Source organism: Alosa sapidissima, chromosome 5 (genome assembly GCF_018492685.1).
Source record: "Alosa sapidissima isolate fAloSap1 chromosome 5, fAloSap1.pri, whole genome shotgun sequence".
NCBI classification, from domain to species: domain Eukaryota; kingdom Metazoa; phylum Chordata; class Actinopteri; order Clupeiformes; family Clupeidae; genus Alosa; species Alosa sapidissima.
The window spans coordinates 30,705,544-30,728,255 of NC_055961.1; the positions used below are offsets into that span (position 1 = coordinate 30,705,544).

A 22,712-nucleotide genomic window follows, 5' to 3' on the forward strand; every position below is an offset into this window, starting at 1 on the left:
TATGTGTTACGAACGTTTTGTCCCATTTCTCCAGCCAGTCTCCAGTGGTTATTAGCCAGTTTGACTGCCCGTTGGCACAAATGGTCGCAGAGGACGCTGCCATCTCATTTCTCCTGTCGCGATTGTTTTTATAAGACTGATTGGTAGGCTATGGAGTAATGAATAGCAGAAGCAATTTCTGAAAAAAGAGGTGCTATTGTCTGCCAGACCTTGAAGTAGCCTAACTAACGTCATTGTCACTCTGACATATTATTTTGGAGACTAAAGTCAACTTTCAATTTAAAACACGTGTGACTCATTCTCCAGATCTCTTTACAAGCCGAATAGCCTACTCTATGGGAAATTACATAGGCCTATAACATCCCTTTTTATTTGTTATCTGGAAAACACATAGCCTATGTTGTAACAATTATCAGTTTCCATTCCATCAGTGAATTACGAACTCCTAGCCCAACCCTTACGGGAAGCCGCTGAACAGGTAAGACAGGTGAAACTTTTTTTTTTACCTCAAAACAACGCTCCGGAAGAAAGTTCAGAAGGAAGCTGAAGTTGCTGTGCACCTTGTATCATCCAAAATTTGAATCCATCAATCAATCAATCATTCAATCCACTATCCAAACGGTAAGTTGCCTAAAGTAAATACTATTTAATCCGCAAGAAATATAATATTTAGTTTGCAATGACGTCAGTGACAGCCGTCTGTAGCCTAGCCCATTTGATTAACAACTCCTTGACAACATCAAATTGAAAATTGTAGGCTTAGGCTAACCACTGTGATGATAATCATATTGTTTTGGGAAAATATCTATGTAATTTCCTGAACAGCTTGACACAGACCTTGTGTTAATAGATTATTTTATTCGAGGTAAAATGTTTACTGCCTCTCTGGCTGACTTGTTTGATAAGGAGCTTTTCTCACCTTTGAACGCAACCGATGGTAGCTATGTCTTTTGTTGAGTACTTTGTGTTCGACTTTGTGTTTGACTTTACAAACTGGACCGTGGTCTAGGCTACATGTTATTTCACGAATAGGTCTCTGTATGCCTACGTCTGTCATAGAAATAAACATTTCTATGTACAACATTTCATTTCTATGTACGTCTGTCACGATTTTGTAGCATGTTCTAGGTAGGCCAGGCCTATTTATTTAATTCTTCACTTTCTTACTGAAACGAAAACTCATACATGTTGCTTACCTCACATTGAGGGTTTAGGCTATGAGGACATAGCTGAGCTCATAAGTTTATGAACCCATGCTAAAGTTGACTAAAAATAGGAATAATAAAAAAAAACATCTTTTGGAAATTGATCTTAATGCCTTAAGTAAAAAAAAAAAATGAGGAAATATCCAACCTTTAAGGACACCAATTTTCTTTGTGAATGAATAATGTATCGTAAATAAATAAACGTTCTTCCTTAAAATACAGGGCATAAGTATTCACACCGCTCTGTTAAATTCCCACAGAAGCAGGCAGATTTTTTTTAATGGCCAGTTATTTCATGGATCCAGGGTAGGCTACTATATATCCTGAGAAAGTTCCCTTGGCCTCTGGAATTAAAATAACCTCACATCATCACATAGACTTTACCATATCTCATGATTGGCATGGAGTACTTTCCATAAGATCATCTCTCAATGCAAATCAAACCAGCTAAGCTAACTGAAATAAAACCATCCCAATCTCTAGGTATGTTGAAGGGTATGTGATGATGATACATTATTAATTCACAAAGAAAATTGGTGTCCTTAAAGGTTGGATATTTCCGCATTGTTTTACCTAAGGCATTACGATCAATTTCCAAAAGATTTTTTCATTGCTCTTTTTAGTCAACTTCATCATGGGTTCATAAACTTATGAGCTCAACTGTATCCGGAGCCAGAATAAGGTAAACTTAACTTCACAGTGACTGAGCATTTTCTATGTCCAATAGATGTCTTCAAACATCAATCAAGCCACTTTCCCACCTGTTCCCAAACCTCGTGCACGATATAAATTAAAAGTGGGACTACAAAGACAGTCAGCATATCTAGACAGGTGAGCAAATAACACTGGTTAATGTCTTAAGGAGTTATTTTTCATACTAACAAATTTGACATGATTTCTACTCCTATTTTAATAGTGATTCTGTGTGGTATGATTCAGAGGCACCATCAACACAAGTTGTGTCCAATGAGGGTAAATAATTAATGTTATACAATCAGATAATGATGGCATAAGAAAAAATAAATAAGTAGCCAACATCATATGAGTGTTGTGACAGTCAATGCCAAAATGTTTGTTTCACTGCCAAAGATAAGGAAAAACTGGTTTGCTTTCTTTCGGTAATAGGCTACTTGACAATACCTTGCTAAGGCATGATACAAATGCTTGGAATTTAAAATCCAAGATCCTATTGAATGGCCTTGATAATTTCAGAACATCATTGTAAAGGCAACTTTAAACTGTTATGAGAACAGAGAATGCTGAGCCGCTCACTGTCCCCTCCACGGATGTGCCAGGTGAACTGCATATCGGTCAAAGCCAGCAGCAGCTCCAAGAGAACTTGGACCAGAGCTCTGTGGCAACTCCGACCTCACCGACCTGTCCGACCTCCACGGATGTGCCAGGTGAACTGCCTATCGGTCGAAGTCAGCAGCAGCTCCAAGAGAACTTGGACCAGAGCTCTGTGGCAACTCCGACCTCACCGACCTGTCCGACCTTACCGACATGTCCTCCTTCACCTCCACTCAGTCCTGTTGGGGCTGCTGAGACTGAACCTACGGCAGCAGTGTCAGACTCCTCCAACGACGAGGAGGCAGAGGTACCAATGACCCCGGACTCCCTGAAGTCAGATGAGGAGGTTATCAGTGGGGATGCAGGAGAGATTGACGCCTCCCTAGAACCCACGTGAGTGTGTACAGATGTGTTACAAATACAGGGCAAATTTAAATCGCTTTTATTAATTTACATACAGGAAACAATGACAAAATGTCTGTTTTGTGCTATTGGCAGGGGATTTTACTCATAACCCTTTACTCTCATTTTAGCCTAGTATTATAACAGATTGGAGTCTTATGATACATCAGGGTGCACTACCACCACCATATCACAACCACCCAACAACAGCAAAGTTGGGCTCAACTGAATATGTAGTTAATCTGTTAATGCTTTGGATAGACGGGTAGCAATTGGTCTGTTCATGCTACCATTGATGGTAAAAAAAGCAACTATTATACTCATCATTTTGGTCCCCCAGTTACATATCCGTTGTTCCTAATGGCCGGGGCAGCATATTTAACTTTGGGATGACCACAGAGCCAACCTTGAAGGAAGCAGAAAAAACCATAGAAGCTCAGCTTCAGAAACAGAAAACACCACGGTGAGTCTTGAATAGGTGTAATAATAATAATAATAATAATAATGCGTTTATTTTATATAGCGCCTTTCTCAAACCCAAGGTCGCTTTATATAGTAGAAGGGAAAACACAACAACAAACAAACAAAAACAATCAACAACAAAGACAAGCTATGTGTATAGATCTATGTGTTGGGTGTGGAGGATAAGTGATCAAGTGACCTATCATAATGCACAATGAATTCAGAAAGACCTCTTTATGTGCACTTTTTGCTTATTAACACAGGGCACACACCTTACCTATCATAATGTTTCATAGATATTGTTTCACACTCCCATGTCTCTTTTTTATCTCTGTCCATCTGCTAGGATGGCCACTATTCGCGTGAGCAGAAAAAAGCAAGGGCGTGCTGGGCTAGCAAAAGACACCCAGCCAGCAGAGTCTCGACACAAAGGGACCGTTGTGTCTCGGTCCAGCTGGCTGGACGTATGGAAGGGAAGAAAGTAACTATCCCGGCATGACAAACAAACAAATGAAAATAAAACCAACAAGCAATATAAATCACACATTTCACAAGTAATTTGGAAGAGCTCAGCTGAAAATGCCACATACTGAAATGAGTAAAGAAAATACCATTGGCCTGTTTAATCCACTTGGCCTACTTTATAAGTAAATATGTATATTCGTAATGGAACAGTGTATATCATGGAAGACATTACTTGTAGTTTCCAGCCACGCCTGTGCTACTATACTACTGTGGGGGAAATCTAGTTTTCTTATCAGTAATGATGTGTGTTTCTTCATTTCTTAAAGGCATAACGTGTTATGGGCAACTCTGGATGGACAGCTTATGTCATTGTGGAAAAAGCGCACAGTGAGTATAGGAACTTCTCCAGAACTATGCCTGTTATGCCCTTTTGTGTTGCCCTCATGTGTCTCGGAGGCCGTATGCTTTTGTTCTTGTGAGGGCCTGAGGCTATTATGACTCATGACTATTCGTATGATCACAGGATAAGTTCACGGAGTATGTGTTTCATGTGTCGAGCATCACCGCTGTCAGCAGTCAAGGAAAGGGTCGCTTCTCAATCTACTTTGGCAAAAAGCACTTTGAATTCATGGCACACGACGAAGGTGGGCAGATCAGGTTTTCTTTTGTCTTAGGCTTTTCCTTGTCGGTGACACTGATCGTCTCTCTGTCGGTTCAGTCTGTCAGTCATGTCTGTGATTTTTTGTCAGTGATTTCAGCAAGTTCTCTGACCTCCTTTGACCTCTCCTCCTTGCTGTCCTCCCCTGTCCACAGCTGTGCAGGAGGGCTGGGTCTCCTCTCTCCATGCCACGCGGGGAATAGTGCCTCTGCCCCCACCTGACCATCAGAGCTCTCTGATCATGAAGGACCCACGCACCAAGGTGTATGCTGCCATCTGTGGCCACAGCCTGTGGATCTACAACAAAAAAGAGGTCTGACTAGAGATAGCCTGTTATCATGAGATATCGTGTTTAATAGAGTACAGACATACAGTAATATTAACCCCATACATGCATATTAATGAGATGTGAAGTGATTTTTGTGATAAGTGCTTGAAGAGCAATCTGATAGGAGATGATTTCAACTAGAGTTTAACAGTCTAGAAACACGTACTTCAGGGTCATGGTGTGTTTGATTGACCTACCAACCTAATACACTTGTGTTTACAGTTCAGTGTTTGGAAGTCAGTTTGCAAGCCAGTTGCATTCTTCATTGGATACACTTCAATTCAATTCAATTACAATTCAATTGTAGGATACATGCTGACAATAATTTAGTCTCTGCTTCTGTATGGTTATATAAAGTTAAACCCAATATGAAAAAATGTCATATGTTCATCATGACTTTTTTGTTTTTGAAATTTGTTTCATGTGTTGTGTGTGATTCGTAGGACTTTAACTTGGGGATAGGCATGACCTGTGTGTCCATGAATGTGGCCTCAGTCAAGCAGACAGGCAAACGTGGTTTCAGCCTCATCAGCCCATACAAGACTTTCAAGTGAGAACCTTTCATATTTATCTCACAATAACATTTTATCAGCAAGTTTCACCAAAGGAGATTGCTTAAACATGCTTGAACTCTTTTAAAGCGTAAGTATAAGTTGAAATTTGTGCTGAAAAAGACTTTGGAACACTTTAAAGTGTGACTTGGATTAAACCTAGTTATGGACTAAAAGATTTTCATTAGTCTAGGATTAGTCCTTATCCAAGTACAGTTCTTTTGTCATTTGGGTTTTCCACACCTCAAAGGGCACATTTTTATTCTGGCTTCTCTATCCTCCTATATACCGTATATAGACTGACTGTCAGATTTAAGCATTTGTTGCATTTGTTTTGTTTCCTCAGCTTCTCCACAGATTCGTCTCGAGAGTTGACAACATGGCTCAACTGCCTGAACCAGGGCATCATCAGTGCCCTGTCCTGCAGTGAGGTAGCCCAGCGCCTGTGGGCCAGCCCCTGGAACAAAGTGTGCGCAGACTGTGGCAGTGCCAGCCCAGAGTGGGCCTCCATCAACCTGCTGCTGGTCATCTGTGAAGACTGCGCTGGTGAGGGGGGGCAAAGCCAGAATGACTGGCACACAGCTCTGATTACGGGTGTTTGAAAGGTGCAATGTGGAGTTTTTTTTTTTATTTAAAACTTTTAAAAATGACCTAGAAGTATCAACTGAATGCAAAAAAAACAACCGTTTTGACATAATGGTAAGAACACCAATGCTCTGTGTAGCCCAGATATCCACTAAAGATCCACTAACACTCTGAGCCTACAGGACTCCACATAGTACCTTTAACTGGACAAGTTTTTTTTTGCAGTCCCAGTCATTAGACATTTGGTATTTGGTATAATTCATCATCATCGTAAAATCTCTGTTTTCGGTGAAGGCCAGCACAGAGCCTTGGGAGCAAACAAGTCCAAAGTGCGCAGTCTGAAGCTTGACAGTAAGGTGTGGACAGAATCCCTAATAGAGGTAAGATTTTCCTTGGCTATTGTTTATAACATATGCGGTGATCTGTAGTAAAGACGATTTTACCATAAATTAGCAATCTTAATTCACATGGGATAACAGTAACACAGACTGACAACCTGCTGTCTTGAGCTATGAGATTTTATAACCAGACTTAAAGGTTGTATCAGCGATTGCAGGCCCAAACATAAATGATCACATTCATCTAATCTTTCCTCATGATCCGCTAGCTGCCCACCCCATAAGCAGGCCGTCAAAAAAACGTGTCTCTGTAGGCAGCCTAGGCTCCGAGATCTGTACACAAAAACAATTGGCTACCAACCACTCAAAACCAAAATAAATAGTGTTCCAACCAATCACTGACGAGATGCGTGTTTAAGAGAGTTTCAATTGCACAGGAGGAAGGGAGAGGGAGTAATAACCAGTTTGATTGTTTGAAAACATCCTCTCCTCTCCTGTCAGCTCTTTGTAGCGTATGGAAACAAAGCAGCCAATGATGTTTGGGGTTACAACATACCTGCTGCTGAGCAGATTCTGCCCAACGCAACTTCCAGTGAAAGAGAAGCTTTCATCAAAGCCAAATACATCAGAGGTCTTTACCGGAGATCCCACCCATTGACCTCCAACAGAGATCTCCTCGACCAGGTGACTCATAAGGGCATGATTGAGGCCTAAAGTTGACCACAAAGAAAAACCAACACTCAACAGAAATGACTATGTGGTTATGTGCACTTGCCAATTGTAATTGCTTTGTGACCTCAGAGACTTTGCCAGGTGGTGTGTGGGCCAGATGTGTCGGAGACTCTGTCGCTTATCTGCTCTGGGGCACGGGTGCTCTGCAAGACTGTTGACGGGCCTATTGCCCTGGCAGAGCAGGCTGGGCAAGCTTTACAGGTGGAGCTTCTGAGGCATAATGAGTTTTTGGGTATGTGAATTCTTGGCACATTCTTAGAGGCCTTTCATAGGGAAATTACCTCTGTCGAAGAGATACCACTTCAATGAAACACAAATAATACATTTCTACAGTGTCTTATCATGAAGTTGTTATTCTAAAGTATTAGTATGTCTTTACAGAGGTTCCCAACTATGACCATCAAGTGCCTTCCAAGGATAATTCAGGCAAGTCTGACCTTATAAACATTATCTGCCAGTTTAGTACACTAAAATATTTTTTCAATGAAGATCTTCATTAACGTTTTCATTTAGTGCAGGACTCAGCTTAAAACAAGTACAGGAAACTGGTCCTAGGGTGTAAATGTGCTAGTTCTGTGTGAAATTATTCAGTGCCATTAGACAGTTGTCACTGAAATTATATTAGAGCAATTACTGTGCATATATATTATCTATATTATGACGATAGGTATAAAAATGGGCTCTTTAGTAGATGAAAGGTGATGTTTGTGTAATTCCATCGTGTAATGCGTCTGGAGCAGGTCTGGAGGAGCTGCACGGGAAGCTTCAGGACGAGCGCCTCCTGTTCTCCCAGGAGAATGACTCAGCAGCCTGCGATGTCTTGGACCTGAGGGAGGTCATCGCCGTCTATGACCGATCCGAGGGGTGAGTAGTAAATTATGAGTGGGGTTCCCTGGCTCACTGTGCTGGCACTCAGGGGACATTCAGTTCACTTGAGTTCAGCTGAGTTCAGTTTGTTATGACTGCTAGCGCTAGCACAAATGGTTGTAAGAGTAGGAGATGTAGAAGACTTGGGAAATGTGCTTTATTTCCGTTGTATGGCAGGTGGCAACAACTTGCGGCGGTCATATCGCTATATGCGGCACAACTAGTTCAATTTCATTTTGGTTCATTTCATTTCAGTCAGTTCAATTCAGTTCAGTTTAGTTCACTTCAGGTCAATTCCTTGGTGGAACAAGCCCTATCTGTGTACAACTGGGTTTACTCTGTATGTCTTTTTACAACTGTGTCAACTGGGTCAACTCTCAACTGTGCCCTATTTGGAAAGTCTTTGTGTACTCACTTAAGTATATTTATTATGGTCACAGGATTGTGTACCAACCTGAGTCATTGAGAGGTGGGTAACCAGAGGTAGTCCCACCATGTATTAGTTCTACCTGTGCAACACAGGGGATTTCACTATTAGCTGCTCTGCCTGGCTGAAGAGTTGGTTTAGTGAATGCTTGGAAAAAATATGGGGTTCTACTTTTTGAAGCCGGGTAATCCAGCACATACAGAACTCACAACATACAGAAGTGTCTAAGAGTGAATATACATGTTTCTTCACAGGTCAACGTATGAGTTTGACATGTTGACTCTGACAGATAAGCTTGTCTGTAATGCAAACACATTGGATAGTCTCCTCAGTCACCTTCTTCACATACTAAAGGTAGAGTCCACTGCGTCCACCTGTGTTTATACAATATCATTCTGCTTACAATTTTTATGATGGCATAATCTATCCCATGGTGCCGTTCTCAGGTGGTGCTCCCATGCACTGTGGAGGATGCGGAGGTGACGGGGATCTTTGCGGCGTCCAGGGTGTCAGTGCGTGAGGGGAACGGCCTGCAGCACACGGAGGCCTGGGTTGCCCTCAGAGATGGCGAGGCGCTCTTCTTTCCCACAGATCCTCAGAAACCCAAGGAGAGGCTCACGCTGTCCACAGTCCAGCGCTACGGTACGTTTTCTGCCACCCTCTTTTATCCAACTTTTATCCAACAAAAGTTTTAGGACATCCAAAGCTGAATATAAGAGACAGCAGCACAGATACAAATCTCTTACAGAGACAGGAGCGGTCATTGTGCTATAGTGTCACAGAGAGTAAACATGAGTGGACATCTTTTGTGTATTCTTCTGCCGGCTGAACGGCTCTGTATGGTCAATGCCCTTTCCCTTTCTCCATAGACCATAATTCCACTGAGCACACAATCGAGATGGCTCTCGGGGAGAGGTGAGTATTGTGGCCACAGATGGTTGCATAGTTATCACAGTTATTATCTCTAATGAAAACAAATCATGACTTTTCCTGCGGTGAACTTCCAAAGGCCCGCGATCACGGGGTGTCTCTAATGGCCCTTTCCCCCATTTACCAGGACGGTGTCACTGCGGTTTGAGAAACAGAGTAGCTGCACCAGCTGGTATACTCTCTTGCAGAGGGCCGTCCTGTCCCCTGCGAGAGAGAGCCAAAGCCAACCCTCGCTCACTCAGCTCCACACTGTTTGTGACACAGTGCCCCCAGCCGTCGAGAGGTGCATCTTCCACATCAATACACACGGTGCGTACCAGTACCTCAGCACTTAACAGGATCAAATGTACTTTAGTAACCCAAAGCCCACTTCAAAATTGGGAACAACCTGAATAATACCATGGAAATCTTATTTGGTGGTCTTTATATTCACATGGTCCCACTCTTTCATTTCCATTTGTCTGTTTCATGAATAATTTGCTGAGTGTTTCTGGGGACATGTAGGCATGCAGGCTGGGAACACTCCCATGAATATGCATCTAGGGATGCAAGTGTGAGTGTGCACTAACACTTTGCTAATATTCTGGAGTTCCTCTAAAAGGAAAGAGTGAGTCAACATGAACTTGGCTATGGTCACATTGCAAGCCTAATACAACAGTCGGGTGATCAGATGAGACCATACTTACAGCACTGATCTTCTTCCACTGGCAGTCGAGCTTGTTTTGAAGCGACAAGTCTTTCTGCCCTCAGACATCTTGAAGTCATACTGAAAGGCAGCCCTGGACGAGATTAAAAAAGACTAGTTAAATACAGATATGCTTTCAAAACTTTTCTTGAATTATTAAAAGCAAAAAGACAAAACCTCAAAACATGTTACAAGAAATATTACTTATGTGTGTGTGTGTGTTCTGGGGATGCAAGTGAAATGGTTAAATACAAATATTTGCCTCTGGGTTTGAGTGTGCACTGACACTTTTCTCATCTTCTGGAGTTCCTCTCCAGTCAGCATCTAAACAAATCAGGTGTTCATTTACATCTTCACCTGATATTAAGTTACATATGACTACATATCCCTTTCATAGGTCTGAAGGTGGAAGGCCTGTACAGGCGCTGCGGTGTTGCCACTAAGACCAGTCACCTGGTGCAGACTCTGAGCAGCTCTGCCAGTGCTGCTGTGCTGGAGACGGACGAGCAGGGCATTCTGGACACTTGCAGCGCCCTCAAACAGTTGCTCCGCCGGCAGCCCGATCTCATCCCCCAGAACAAGAAACCCCAGTGGGTCAAAGCAGCAGGTAACACAGGGAACCTCTGTGTGTATGATGCCAGCATACTACTGTACAGTCCAGCTTTGTGTGTGTGTGGGTGTGTTTAGTTAAATATTTCATTGTGCTGAAAATAGAATACTACGTCATCATAATAAACAGCCGGATTTAGCATTTAGCGTGTGGCCGTTTCATCTCACATGTAGTTGTGGCTCACTGTGAGGGTGTGGAGTGTGTATTGAGCCTGAGGTAGCCCCAATGGTGCTGATGCTCTGATTGTGTCTCTGTGTGTGTGTGTAGCTGGGCCTCATGAGGCTCTCAGGCTGCAGTCCTACTGTCGGCTGATGAGGCAGCTTCCCTTGGAGAGCAGGGCCATGCTGGAGGCTCTGTGCGGACACCTCTACCTGTACATACCTCTATCAGGCTTTTGTCACATTTTACTCAAACAGACTATCTGCAGATGCTCCTACTGTTTAAATAAACGGTTGACACTCTGTTAACAATTTATGGTTAGGTTAGGCTAGGGAATGCTCTATTTAGGGCGTAGGGTTGGGTTGGGTTAGTTTGAACTTGAATATCAACAAACCAACTATAGTTTGTTTGCGACCTTGAGTTTCAGAAAAGGTGCTATATAAATAAAACATATTATTATTGTAATTATAGTTTTTGTAAGTGGAGTATCCAAGTAAAGCTTCTCTCTGCATTGGCTAAACATTACACATTTATGAATATCATGGTGGCTATGGTGAATGAGCCAACCACATAAACTGCATGACTCTGGTGTGTGTCAGGGTTCAGGTGCACAGCCAGGAGAACCGGATGACGGCCCAGAACCTGGCCCTGGTGTTCGTTCCCACGCTCTTCCAGGAGCTGGCCATGAGCACGGACATGGTGCGCCTCACCAGAGAACTCATCATCCACCACACCCTCATCTTCCAGGTGAGCCCGCGGTAAACAGTGCACATGACTGGGCAATTATAGTGTGCCTTGAACATTGCCCGACAAGTTTCTCTTCTGTAACAACATTGCTCAAGAGTTTGACTCACCACGAGGTTGAGCAATGAATCAATCTCTGAGAGCAAAAATTGCCATTTACAATTTGGAATTTACCATAATCCAACAATGCTATAAAATAGAACATGGACTAATAGTCTGGTGATCCTTCCGTCTGCAGAAGAGCATTGAGATGTCTGAAGAGGAGGCCGGGACAGACCAAGTAGACGGAGAACAGGAGGAAATCATCACCGTCTTCTGAAATGTGACAAGCACCTGCCTCCTCACGAGTTACCACAGACGCACTTTGTCTACAACAGTAGGTCAAGAGTACTGCTGAAAAACATTCTCATTTTATTTAGGGTTCAAAGCCATGAAGATGCTTTAACTCGCACAAGTTCTTTTCGTGCCTGTTTTTTTTATTTTTTTCGTTGTTACAGAGATTCACAGATACCTCACATGTATGAGTCTGAGCCTTATCTGTATATATATTTGTTTGGTTCGGTTGACATATTCCTTATTGCACAGCTCTTTAATAAAAAGATTTCTGGGTAAGCCCTTTACAATGCTGATCACAAGTTGAGGAAAGAAAACACTACAACTCAATGTGGCTATAATTGGAGTTTTTTTTTTTTTTTTTAAACAAAAGAGAAACATTTCATGCTCAAAAACACCTTTCACAACACATTCAGGAGGCAAAATGTATTTCTCGAAAAAGCAATACTTAAGTCAAGCAAATTAACAGCACACAATTTGCTAAACAAAACTACTATACACATTTTTTTAAAGATTAAAATATCTTGTTACACTCTAAACAAATTATCCTTATCCAGGTCAAATCATCTTGTTGCTTTAACTGAGTTAAGTTACGACAATGTGTCAAGTTTATGTGTAAACTTGCAGCTGCATATTGGCAGAACTTAACTCCGTCAAAGCAACCAGATGACTTGACCTGGATAAGGATCATTTAGAATGTAAGATGACGTTTAGCAGGAGTCATCAGTACTTTGGTCTTTTCACTTGCACCCTGTGGAGAGAAAGACGTATGAGCAAGGCACGTAAATAACAAAACCTTTTCAAAACAAATCAAAGCCAGTGGAAATACAATATGGCTGACTTCAAAGGTAATAAAGATTGAGTCATTGTTCCTACACCCAATCTACATTAACATTACAGGAGGAACTTGTTCAGTTATGAGCCAGCCTGGGGATGAGGCAACAAAAAGCACAATGTGACTTCATTTGCCTGTTACTCTATTGACTGATGAACTCAACAGAACCCAAAGCAAAGTTGATCTACTGGTTGGTTCAGTGTCCTGTCTAAATCTCTGAGTGACTGATAATCCAGTGGGGTTCAAGTGTAGCACTGGAAAAAACAAAAAAAACAATTATGTCTAAGCTTACCCATCAGCCTCCATTTTCTTTCTCTTCTCAATGATCTGTGAAATTAAACAATGACAAGGCAAGAAGAGTGAGTCAACATGAACTTGGCTATGGTCACATTGCAAGCCTAATACAACAGTCAGGTGATCAGATGAGACCATACTTACAGCACTGATCTTCTTCCACTGGCGGTCGAGCTCGGCCTTCTCGTTTGTCTCTTTGAAGCGGCGAGTCTTTCTGCCCTCAGACATCTTGATGCCATACTGAAAGGCAGCCCTGGACAAGATTAAATAAGGCACATGTTATATACAGATATACTTTGAAAACTTTTCTTGAATTATTAAAAACAAAAAGACAAAACATGTTACAAGAAATGTTACTTTTGTGTGTGTGTGTGTGTTCCTGCGTGTTGTGTGAAACACATACTTGGGAAGAGCTTCTTTGTTATTCATGTAATCACTGTACTCTTCTTGTGTGTCAAAGTCCCAGCGACCCAGAGGACCTTTCTTGTTACCCTTTGTAGAAAATAAAATGAAGAACTTGATCAGCACACAACAGTAGGGATAAAAAACACATTAACCAGTTCATTTTAGAGGTGTGACGAGATCTCATCCCACGAGATCTGGTGATACAAAACTCACGATATATTTCTCGTCAAGGTAAAAATCTGTCTCGTGGAGAATAGGGGTGTGACGAGATCTCATGCCACAAGATCTGGCGATACAAAAATGTCACGATATATTTCTCGTCAAGGTATCAAGTATCCAGCTGTAGCCAGCATGACTGACGAGTCTGACTAAATTAGCATAGAAGATGCCCCAGCCACTTTTACTTTTTTTTTTTTTTTTTTGTGTAGCAGCATTTTGGGTACCTGCTGGAAACAATAATCCCACTCAATTACACCGTTTTCCCTAAAGAAAAAGTGGCGTGGCTCTTTTAAGAGTGCCGAATGCCGAGCTACACTAACATGCTAGCCACCAAGCGTGTGCCACTTGCACTGGTTTAGTTTCAATGGAGATTCATGTGTGTGAGGGTATTAGGCTGCGTAGATTCAACACAGATCCATGAATCTTGTAAACTCTGTGCAACAGGCTTGTGCAAAATTCCAGAATTGAATTGAAACTGGCTCTTAAAATTCCAATTCAATTCTTGAATTTCACTTGCATTTCACTTGAGGTAGCAAACAGGAAGCAGAATTGCAATTCGAATTGTGCACAACCCTGCTGTGCAAGACTGAAAAAAGCACAGTGGCAGCACAAATAGCGGTTATGCTACTGTGTTTTAGGGAAAACGGTGCCACGAGATCTTGTCACAACCCTAGTCCATTTAGAAAAGTGAAATGGAGCAGGATTACTTCAGTGTTCCAAGTATAGTAGTGATATGGTGTGATGACTTCTGGCAATAGACCACATGCCATTAAAACAAACCTGGTCCATTTTGCTGTAGTCCACTTCCTCATCACTGTCCACAGCCAAGTCATCCATACTGAGAGGACATAGCAATTGCAGAATAAAACACTGATTAAATGTTTATGTGAGACTATGTGAAGATGTAATCTTCTGTTTCCATGTTTTTTTTTTATGTCTCTATATTGCTTTCTCAGCAAATTGTGTGTCTGATGGTGAGTTTGCAACAGGACAGCTCATAGGCACTTACGTGGCTGGGTAGCACTCTGCGTAGCTGTTCGATGTTCCAAAGAAGTCGCCGAGACTCTTCTTTTCATCACGCCTTATTCCAGCAGTACAACGCGGTTAAGGGCCTTATCAAAAAACATCTCCAGGACAAACACATGAGCAGAGAGAGACAGGCCAAAAACAACACAAATCAGGTTCAGACAATACACCCTGCCTGAACGATCACTGATGACAAGCTGATTGCAGTAGCTATGAGCACCCTTGGACATGCTGACACTAGTTAGGCAGGTTGGTCTGGGGTGAGTCGGTATGTCTCTCTGGTGAGGTGATAAAGGATATGTCTCTTGGCCTGGCCACGGATCTCCTGCAGCACCAGCAAACTTCTCATTAATCAACTTGAGCTGGTCCTTTACTGATCCTGGACCTGTGGGAATCAGGGCACAGAGATGGAGGCTGAGTGGACACGACAACACAACAGACAACTACTATACAAAACAGAGTGTACACAACAGATAACCACTACATAATGGAATGTGAGACACACACATACACACACACACAAATCAGAAGGAGGAAGAAAAGAAGGAAATATTTACCTTTCTCAATATCAATCGCCTGAGGAGAAGAAATTTAAGAAAATACTCTGTTAGATGAGCATGGTGCTCCATTAAGTGTGTATGAATGTATGCGTAATGAATTCATACATGTGCATCCATTTTTCTCACTCAATGCTCACCTCATCATCTGCTCGAGGTTTCTCAAAGTAACTGTGCCGTCTTTTCTCCTCCTCTCGGTCCCTCTCTCGCTCCCTCTCCCGGTCTCTCTCCCTCTCCCGCTCCTTCTCCCTCTCACGGTAGCGCTCCTTCTCCTTATCTCGGCTGACCTTCGTTGAGGTGGACGGAGCGTAGTCTCCGATGTCGTCAAATATGCTGCAGGACAATTTGGACAATCAAGTATGAGCATTCACTCCTGGAGCTTTCTTGAAATTAGTGAAAATGAGCAAACACACTGTCTTCTGATAAATCTTCAATTACAAACCCTATGTCTGCTTCAGGTGCCTTCTTTTCATCAAGCTTCACTGAAAAGGGGAGAGAAATTTCAGAAATATTATATCCAAACTATATCTGTCAATCAACCTTGCATTCCTTTATAAACACATGCTGCAGTGCCAACGCTACACAGACTCACCCTTGTCTTTCTTCTTGAGTTTCTTGTTACGTGTGCCCTGCCTCAGGTAAGAAAGGATCTGGGTCAGCTTACTGATGACGATGTCATTAGTGGTGAGGGTGGTCTGGGCCTGTGGGGAGAGAAGGCCTCAGAATTCAGAAAGGACACTCAGGTGACTGCAGACAGACCCTCACCCTGTCTCGCAGTGTTAACCAAAGTGACACCCAAACTGGAGCCGGACACAGATGAGCATGTAGGGGGGCCAAAAGATATGAGATAAGAGACATCAGACCAATACTTTTTAAAGTAATGTGAATGGGGAGACACACACACACACACACAATTTGTTTCAGGAATGGGAAGGGGTTTGCTATGGTTGTTACTAGGGGTCAACCAATTATCGGCCTGGCCGATTATTAGGGCCGATATTTAGCATTTTTATAATAATCGGTATCGGTCATTTTTTCCACCGATAAGCCGATATTGAAATGGATAAAGAACGAAACGCGCTACTTTGTCTGTAAAGCGTCTCTCACTCCCTGCATTTGCTACTCTGTGGTCAAGAGCATTGTCCCGCCCACTACACCATCTGATTTGTTAGTTAGCACGAATGCAGCCAATCAGGATCGAAGACTGAACACAGAGAAAGTTTAGGATTCTCACTGAAGCAGACTGTAGACTGGGCTTCAGCTGTACGGAGCTGCTTTTTGAAGGTAAGGAAGGTAGCTTACATTGCTGAAGTTGCAATAAATCACAATCATCTACACTGAAGTTACAAAAACACCACTTTGTAAGCTATTGCACCCACTTCCTTCATTTAGCGAATTCCCGATTGATGCACGTTGGTATGCTATTTACTAGTTAGCCTACAAACTCGGGTGCTGCGCGTCCGGAGTTCTCTGCCTTCGCCTCGTCCATTAATTGTGAATAACAGGACACCTCGGCGGACATAGTACAGACAAGTCCTAAATTATGCGATAGCGAACGTCAAAAAGTCTAATTGCTCCTTTTTGAAACGGACTGTCAAAAAAGACTACATGCACCCAGGGCCAGCCGTAATTTGATCCGACCTGAACTAAATCGCGTCCTGAGCTGGCTATTAACGTGCCTTTTAGGCTCTCAAAAGTGTATCTTATAGCATATGGACACAAATTGCATGCTTAAATAGCCTAAGAACTATTTTAAAACTGTTTTGTTAAACTATTCAACCGTAACACTTGCCATCACGCATGCACCTCTTCCTCTCCCTCTCTCATGCACTCACACACACGATGGCAAAGCATCCTCTTTGTGACAGGTCCCTTAACAAGCACATAGCCCATTGTGTAGGCCTACTATGAAAATAATTGCTATCACTCAGCTCTTGGATTAACATGATAGGCCTACACAGGATATACAGTGATGTAAGTTGATAGACAATTGTGTATCAAAAGAAGAAAGAAAAGTTTGCATAATTAAATGCTTTTGAATGAAATTTTTGCTGCATATCGCCTTTACTATCTACCCCTCTTTTTGACAACTGACATATCGGTTTTACATATTGGTTATCGGCCTCCTGTTTTGGTAATAATTGATATCGGTATCGGCTCTGAAAAAAACATATCGGTCGATCCCTAGTTGTTACTGGCATGTCGCTAGGGTAGTTGTTGTGGAGGTTACTATGGTGTTGGCCAGGCCTTCACTCACCTCCATGGTGGGGCAGTCAGCTTTGCTGCGGATGAGTGTGGTGGGGATGTCTGTGTCTGCGTACTCATCCTCCAGATCCACCACGTAGGCCATGCGCCCTGGCAGGAAGAGCTCGTTCCTCTCCATCTGTCGCCCTTTGAACAGGATGCGGTAGATGTTTCTTCCTGTAAAATGGAAGTGAAATAGTAGAACATAAGGAACACTCTGTTCCCCCCCAGATAAGATACTGTGTTAGATGACACTACGCGGTAATGTATCTTCATTCTTCAGAAGTGAACGACAGCCCAGGAATTAATTTGACATAACCTACAGACACTTACCAAGGCGTGTCTTAAACTCAATTTTCTGCTCAGGGTCTTCATCTTTTCTGTGGAAGCAAAAGACATTTTCTTTAAACACTTAAAAGAAGTTGAGTACTTGTGTGTCAGTGGCCCAGAGAACCAAATGAACCCCTGTAGGATATGGTTTCATACTTACTTGACTTCTTTCTGTACTTTCTCTATCATGTCCTCTTCTTCTCTCTCCTTGCTGGTGATCTCAGCTCGTACCTGAGAGTGGCCAAAGAAAACAAGTTTTTACTATAAGACCTATGTACCATGGAGAAGATGAAGATAAAAGCACATACAAGGAAAAAGTTCTGCATGACCAGTCCGTTACTTCAAACCACAGACTGTTTCAGCATCGATTTCAGAGACTGACCTTTTGCAACAGGGCAAAATCCAATCCTTTCACCAAGTGAGTATGCTCCATGTCACCACCCAAGAACTTGGACTCCTGGATCAACTGACGCCTCTTCTCTGCAGCCGATTTATCCCTGGCAATCAATTGTGAAACAGTGGATACAGATCAACATAGCAAACAACGCAGCAGCTTGAGTGAACACCCCACAAACATAATGAGTCTCTCACAAATCAAACATGTAACACGCAACATAACCGGTATTCACTGAATAATTATATTAGCATTTCTAACTTTAAAAAAAAGTGCCTATCCCAGCAGGAGACACTCACGCTTCTGCCGTGGGGCCCACAGCTCTGTAGTTGGCCGTGGTGCTGATGAGCTCCGTCTCCTCGTAGTCCTTGTTGACACCGTCACGTCTCTCACGGGCTCGGTCACGGTACTTCTCAGCGAGCTCACGCTCCCTCTCCATCTCTTGCTGACGCAACTTGGCATAGTAACTGAGAGGGAGGGGATTTGACATATCATATATCAATTTAAAAACCACCAACATGTTAGAGAAATGGTTATATTATTACTTCTATAAAAATGGGTTACTAGATTGACAGAACCATCTTAAATCCAAACCTTTTCTTCTTCCGCCTACGTGCAGCAGGGTCCTCATCTTCATTATACTCCCGTGGCATTCTGGGTAAGGAAACCATATTAAGTGGCAAGGAGGGGAATAGAATCTGATTTCACATTTACATCACAGTTCACAAATACTACACTCAAACCCTCCAGGGATCACACTTCCGCTCCCCTGACATGCTTGACTGAACAATAATAGCATGTGTGTGTGTGTGTTAGGGATGCACGATATATCGGCGGATAAGTGAAAAAATGAAAGTATTATTATCGGTCCGATAACAGGTCCGATAACAGAATTCTGGCCGATAATTTGTGCCGATATTTTTTAAAGTCCTAATTTAGGCCTACGTAAGGTCCGTCTGGCTACACTGAGCTACTTGAGCTTGGTTGGCTATACTTTTTCCTCAATATAATGTCAGCAGTGTGAATGTATTTCACCACTCTAACCAAATCTGTGGATATGCGTTCATTTGGGAGTCTGTGCATCTCAAAATCCTCTCGTGAATGATCCGCCATTTAACCTTACCAGAGCGGAGCTCAGTCCTATCTAGAGCTGTCTTGTGCTGGTGTATTTGCACTTTACCGCGCTGGTCGGGGAAACAAATGTTAGTGGGACGACTACATAAGTAGGCCTAGTTCTAAGTTGTGTTTTAGTATTATATTTGCATTACTTTAGTTTGGGTTTTGTATTATTACCTAGAAATATGCTAACCATTCGTGCTTCAGTTCCAGACAGGTCACCAAGTTATTAAAACCTTCGGGGCAAACGCCTTTCATTTCTGCTGCAGCAGGTTGTGCGCAACAGAGTAGACGGATATAAGATACAGTATGAGGAGTTGCAGCTTTATTCAGTTACCCGCAGTTGAAACTAAACCTAAGTTTCCCTCACAAAATCTGATTTGGTCGCTATACTGTAGCTTATTCCAAGCTGAGCCGTTTATGAGCGTTTAGTCCTAAATGAAAACGATTCAAACTCTCTAGCCACTCACTCGCAATTCACTGATGTCAGGTTCACTTAAAGGAGCCACACATACTGTAGGGCTAGGCTACTGTTATGTTGTTGACTGCCGTACTATTGAGGACTATTATGAGTTCTGTCCATCATTTGGTGGTAGGTAAAATTACTGCAATAAAATTATGCTTATTAAATGCTTTCCCCAAATCACTTTTCACAATTTTGTTTCAGGAGTAATATTATCGGTTATCGTATCGGTATCGGCCACAACAAACCAATAAATATCGGTTATCGTTATCGGCACTAAAATTCCATATCGGTGCATCTCTAGTGTGTGTATATGATATATGCGTGCATCGACAAAGACACTCACTCATGCTGTCTTGATTTTGATGGTGGAGCTGAGGAAGGTGTAGCTCGAGGGGTCATCAAAAGCTTTCTGAAGTCTTCATTGGTCAGCTTAGACCTATGAGTTTGAGAAGGATGACTGGTTATTGTCAAGAGTATGGATAATGCTACATATCAGATATTGTAGTCTGTGTACATTTCTACAACTATTTGGTTACCTATTTTTATAATACAAATGTAACCAAGTAGAGACCTCACAATACTATTTAAGAAACGGCAACAAAAAAAGCCTTTGAGGCCATAGCAATAACATTATGCTGTACATATTATGGCTGTCTCAGCACAACCACATGAACAACGAATGATACAACAAATCAAAGGTACCATTGTATAGCATTACAAACAACAATCACACTCACTGATTTGCTGACCGATGATCCTCCACCTCATGGCCGTCAGGTGCCAGGGGATTTGAGTAGAGCTCAGCTGTAGAAAGAATAGAGTTCATGGTAATGCAGTTATTTCCTATGATCAGGTTGCTTACTTTAAGCGACCATAGGCATGCATAACAGGCGCCTCCACTGGTTTAGTGACGGTATTAAATGGTATTAAAACTGTATTAAAATACGCCTTATTATGACTCAACCATCAGTAACACGGATCGACAACAAAGCATACCAGGCAAACTACACAGTATAATTACAAAATCGTATATAATAATATAATCGGATATAAGGGTACGTGGAGCTAGCTAGTTAGCAACCATTACATGAATACAAGCGTTAAGATCAACATAGCAACAAAACGTCTATAGGCTACAATGACACATGCTAAACTATGATGTGTAGATTAATGTAATGGAAAAAAACTTTCATTCACGTGTGTATTCCCATGATCTATAGGCATATTTACACAAGTGTGTTATCGAGCAACCTAGCTAGATAGCTAATATTCACATGCTAGCAGGTTTCTGCAACAACTGCGACAAAACATTACTTACTCTCTGGCATTTTGAGGCTTTAGGATGCCAAATGTATGATTAATTGAAGTATTTAGACAGTCCTCTATGAGATATATTCTGTTTTCAGACAGGAAATAGGGGAAATATGCGCACAGTAACCAGGCTAGCTACTCCGTGTCTGTAGCAAACAAGGTGAAATGCGGAAGTAATCTATTTCAGGTGATATTTCTTGGCTTGCGAGAAAAAGGCTCATGGCACAATTGCTGCCACCTACCGGACTGGAGAATAATCGTCAAGGTTGACCAAGTTGCAGCCAGCCCAAGCTCCCCTGGTTGCAGTGTGCAGAGATAGATAGATAGATTAGATACTTTATTGATTCACTTCACTAGATCACTTTGATGCAATGACTCAGAGCATTATAAACTAGCCTACTTTTTTAGAAAGTATTAGCAATTGTGTTGGAGAAAATGTGAGAGTGAAATGCAGAAGAACATTCTCACTGCAGCTCACAGGCCTAACTGCGGTTAGACTCATTGTGTAAAGTGGATCATATAATTTCCTTATGCCTAACTTGTTGAATTAATTTAAGCAAGGAACATTGTAGTACCTCAATTGTTCTAGGGAACTATCCAATAGATGAATCCAAAAGATTAATCATTTTATATGATTGAATCTTTTCTCCTATGGGTTGCATGAATGTACAAGGTCAGTGTTCTTGCAGTGGTCAATATGCACATTTTGTCTGCCTTCCGAGTGACCACCCAAAACAAGAGGGCCCTGTGCAGCAATACATGATTATGTTACTTCTCATTCTTTAGAAATTACATTGAGCTGCATCCCACTCACATATTTGTTCCTCATTCTCTCTTTTCTGCCAGTTAAGGCTTGAACATCAACATGTTTATGGGCCTGGGGCGCCTTTCCCAAAACCATAGTTGCTAACTAATTTAGGTTTAGATGGTTTTGGGAAACACACCCCTGTTTGTCCAGATGATCTAAACCACCCCTAGCTCAGCCATTGAAAAGACTAGGAGAATTGATATGAATATGTTTGTTTGTTTGTTAACAGACAACGACAAAACAGAATAGCCTGTTAAAACAGTATACCATCAGAATATATTGCTGTGAAGACGTATATGAATGTACCTTATTACTGTTGTTTTTCAAGAGATAGGAATATTCTAGCCTCTAAATTTCCACTTCTGTGCCTTGCTAAATTTGACTTGTTGTCAACAGGAAGGGCTCTTAGAAGGGCCAACAGAGTAACATGCACAACATTTGGATTAAATGTCTAGGCCATCTTCCAGCAGATGACGACAGAATATGGATGCATAAGCATCCAGAACTGACAATTTAGATGAAACTTCAGTTTATTTGGTTTACTTTGAATCTCAAAATTAATTATTCCCAGCTGTTATTCCATTTTAAAATACAATGGGGTCAAACAGAAATTGCAAGTGTTATGAGCAAGATGGGCAGGAAATTGTCAAAGCCAGTAAGTGACATCTGTGATTTGTAATAAGACTACAAAACCTGCAACCATGAACACTTGGGAACATACTGGGCTTTGGAGACAGGCCCGTTGTCATTTCTCCACAGTACTTCACACCACTAGATGGCAATAATCTACGTAAACTCAGTTAGCTGATCGCCTGTGGCTGCAATCCAGGTAGAGATGGGAGAGATGCCTCTTAAGCTAAGAAGAGAGCAAACCTGAAGGGCCACAAAGATGACCATCCTTGTCAGAGGGTTCTAATGCCCTGCCAAGAGAAGGAA

The 22,712-nt window shown here is 42.0% G+C and overlaps 2 protein-coding genes across 4 annotated transcripts; one reads left to right on the forward strand and one right to left on the reverse strand.

Moving 5' to 3' along the window:
• The first annotated feature begins 431 nt into the window (after nucleotides 1-431).
• Nucleotides 432-12,135, forward strand: LOC121709001 (arf-GAP with Rho-GAP domain, ANK repeat and PH domain-containing protein 1). Of its 2 annotated transcripts, none has more exons than XM_042092001.1 (24): nucleotides 432-621; nucleotides 1,933-2,036; nucleotides 2,122-2,177; nucleotides 2,459-2,888; nucleotides 3,238-3,360; nucleotides 3,706-3,840; nucleotides 4,151-4,211; nucleotides 4,348-4,468; nucleotides 4,638-4,795; nucleotides 5,254-5,360; nucleotides 5,708-5,907; nucleotides 6,241-6,326; nucleotides 6,786-6,968; nucleotides 7,086-7,248; nucleotides 7,398-7,442; nucleotides 7,757-7,880; nucleotides 8,565-8,664; nucleotides 8,757-8,952; nucleotides 9,180-9,225; nucleotides 9,368-9,549; nucleotides 10,323-10,532; nucleotides 10,803-10,908; nucleotides 11,294-11,441; nucleotides 11,677-12,135. In XM_042092001.1, exons 2-24 carry the CDS (start codon nucleotides 1,933-1,935, stop codon nucleotides 11,755-11,757), a joined length of 3,165 nt encoding a protein of 1,054 aa, XP_041947935.1. In that variant the 5' UTR covers nucleotides 432-621; the 3' UTR covers nucleotides 11,758-12,135. The 2 variants fall into 2 exon arrangements, with proteins under 2 accessions (XP_041947935.1, XP_041947936.1); XM_042092002.1 differs by having other exon boundaries at nucleotides 434-621; nucleotides 2,501-2,888.
• Nucleotides 11,927-21,136, reverse strand: ik (IK cytokine). 2 transcript variants are annotated; one of them, XM_042092005.1, is made up of 20 exons: nucleotides 20,976-21,136; nucleotides 20,395-20,461; nucleotides 20,001-20,093; nucleotides 18,670-18,729; nucleotides 18,375-18,542; nucleotides 18,064-18,178; nucleotides 17,842-17,912; nucleotides 17,685-17,731; nucleotides 17,365-17,528; nucleotides 15,700-15,808; nucleotides 15,550-15,589; nucleotides 15,248-15,440; nucleotides 15,108-15,126; nucleotides 14,851-14,935; nucleotides 14,534-14,617; nucleotides 14,305-14,362; nucleotides 13,304-13,392; nucleotides 13,045-13,153; nucleotides 12,899-12,933; nucleotides 11,927-12,522 (listed from the first exon to the last, which is right to left on the reverse strand). In XM_042092005.1, exons 1-20 carry the CDS (start codon nucleotides 20,983-20,985, stop codon nucleotides 12,495-12,497), a joined length of 1,644 nt encoding a protein of 547 aa, XP_041947939.1. In that variant the 5' UTR covers nucleotides 20,986-21,136; the 3' UTR covers nucleotides 11,927-12,494. The 2 variants fall into 2 exon arrangements, with proteins under 2 accessions (XP_041947939.1, XP_041947938.1); XM_042092004.1 differs by having other exon boundaries at nucleotides 12,899-13,153.
• Between the last annotated feature and the right edge of the window lie 1,576 nt (nucleotides 21,137-22,712).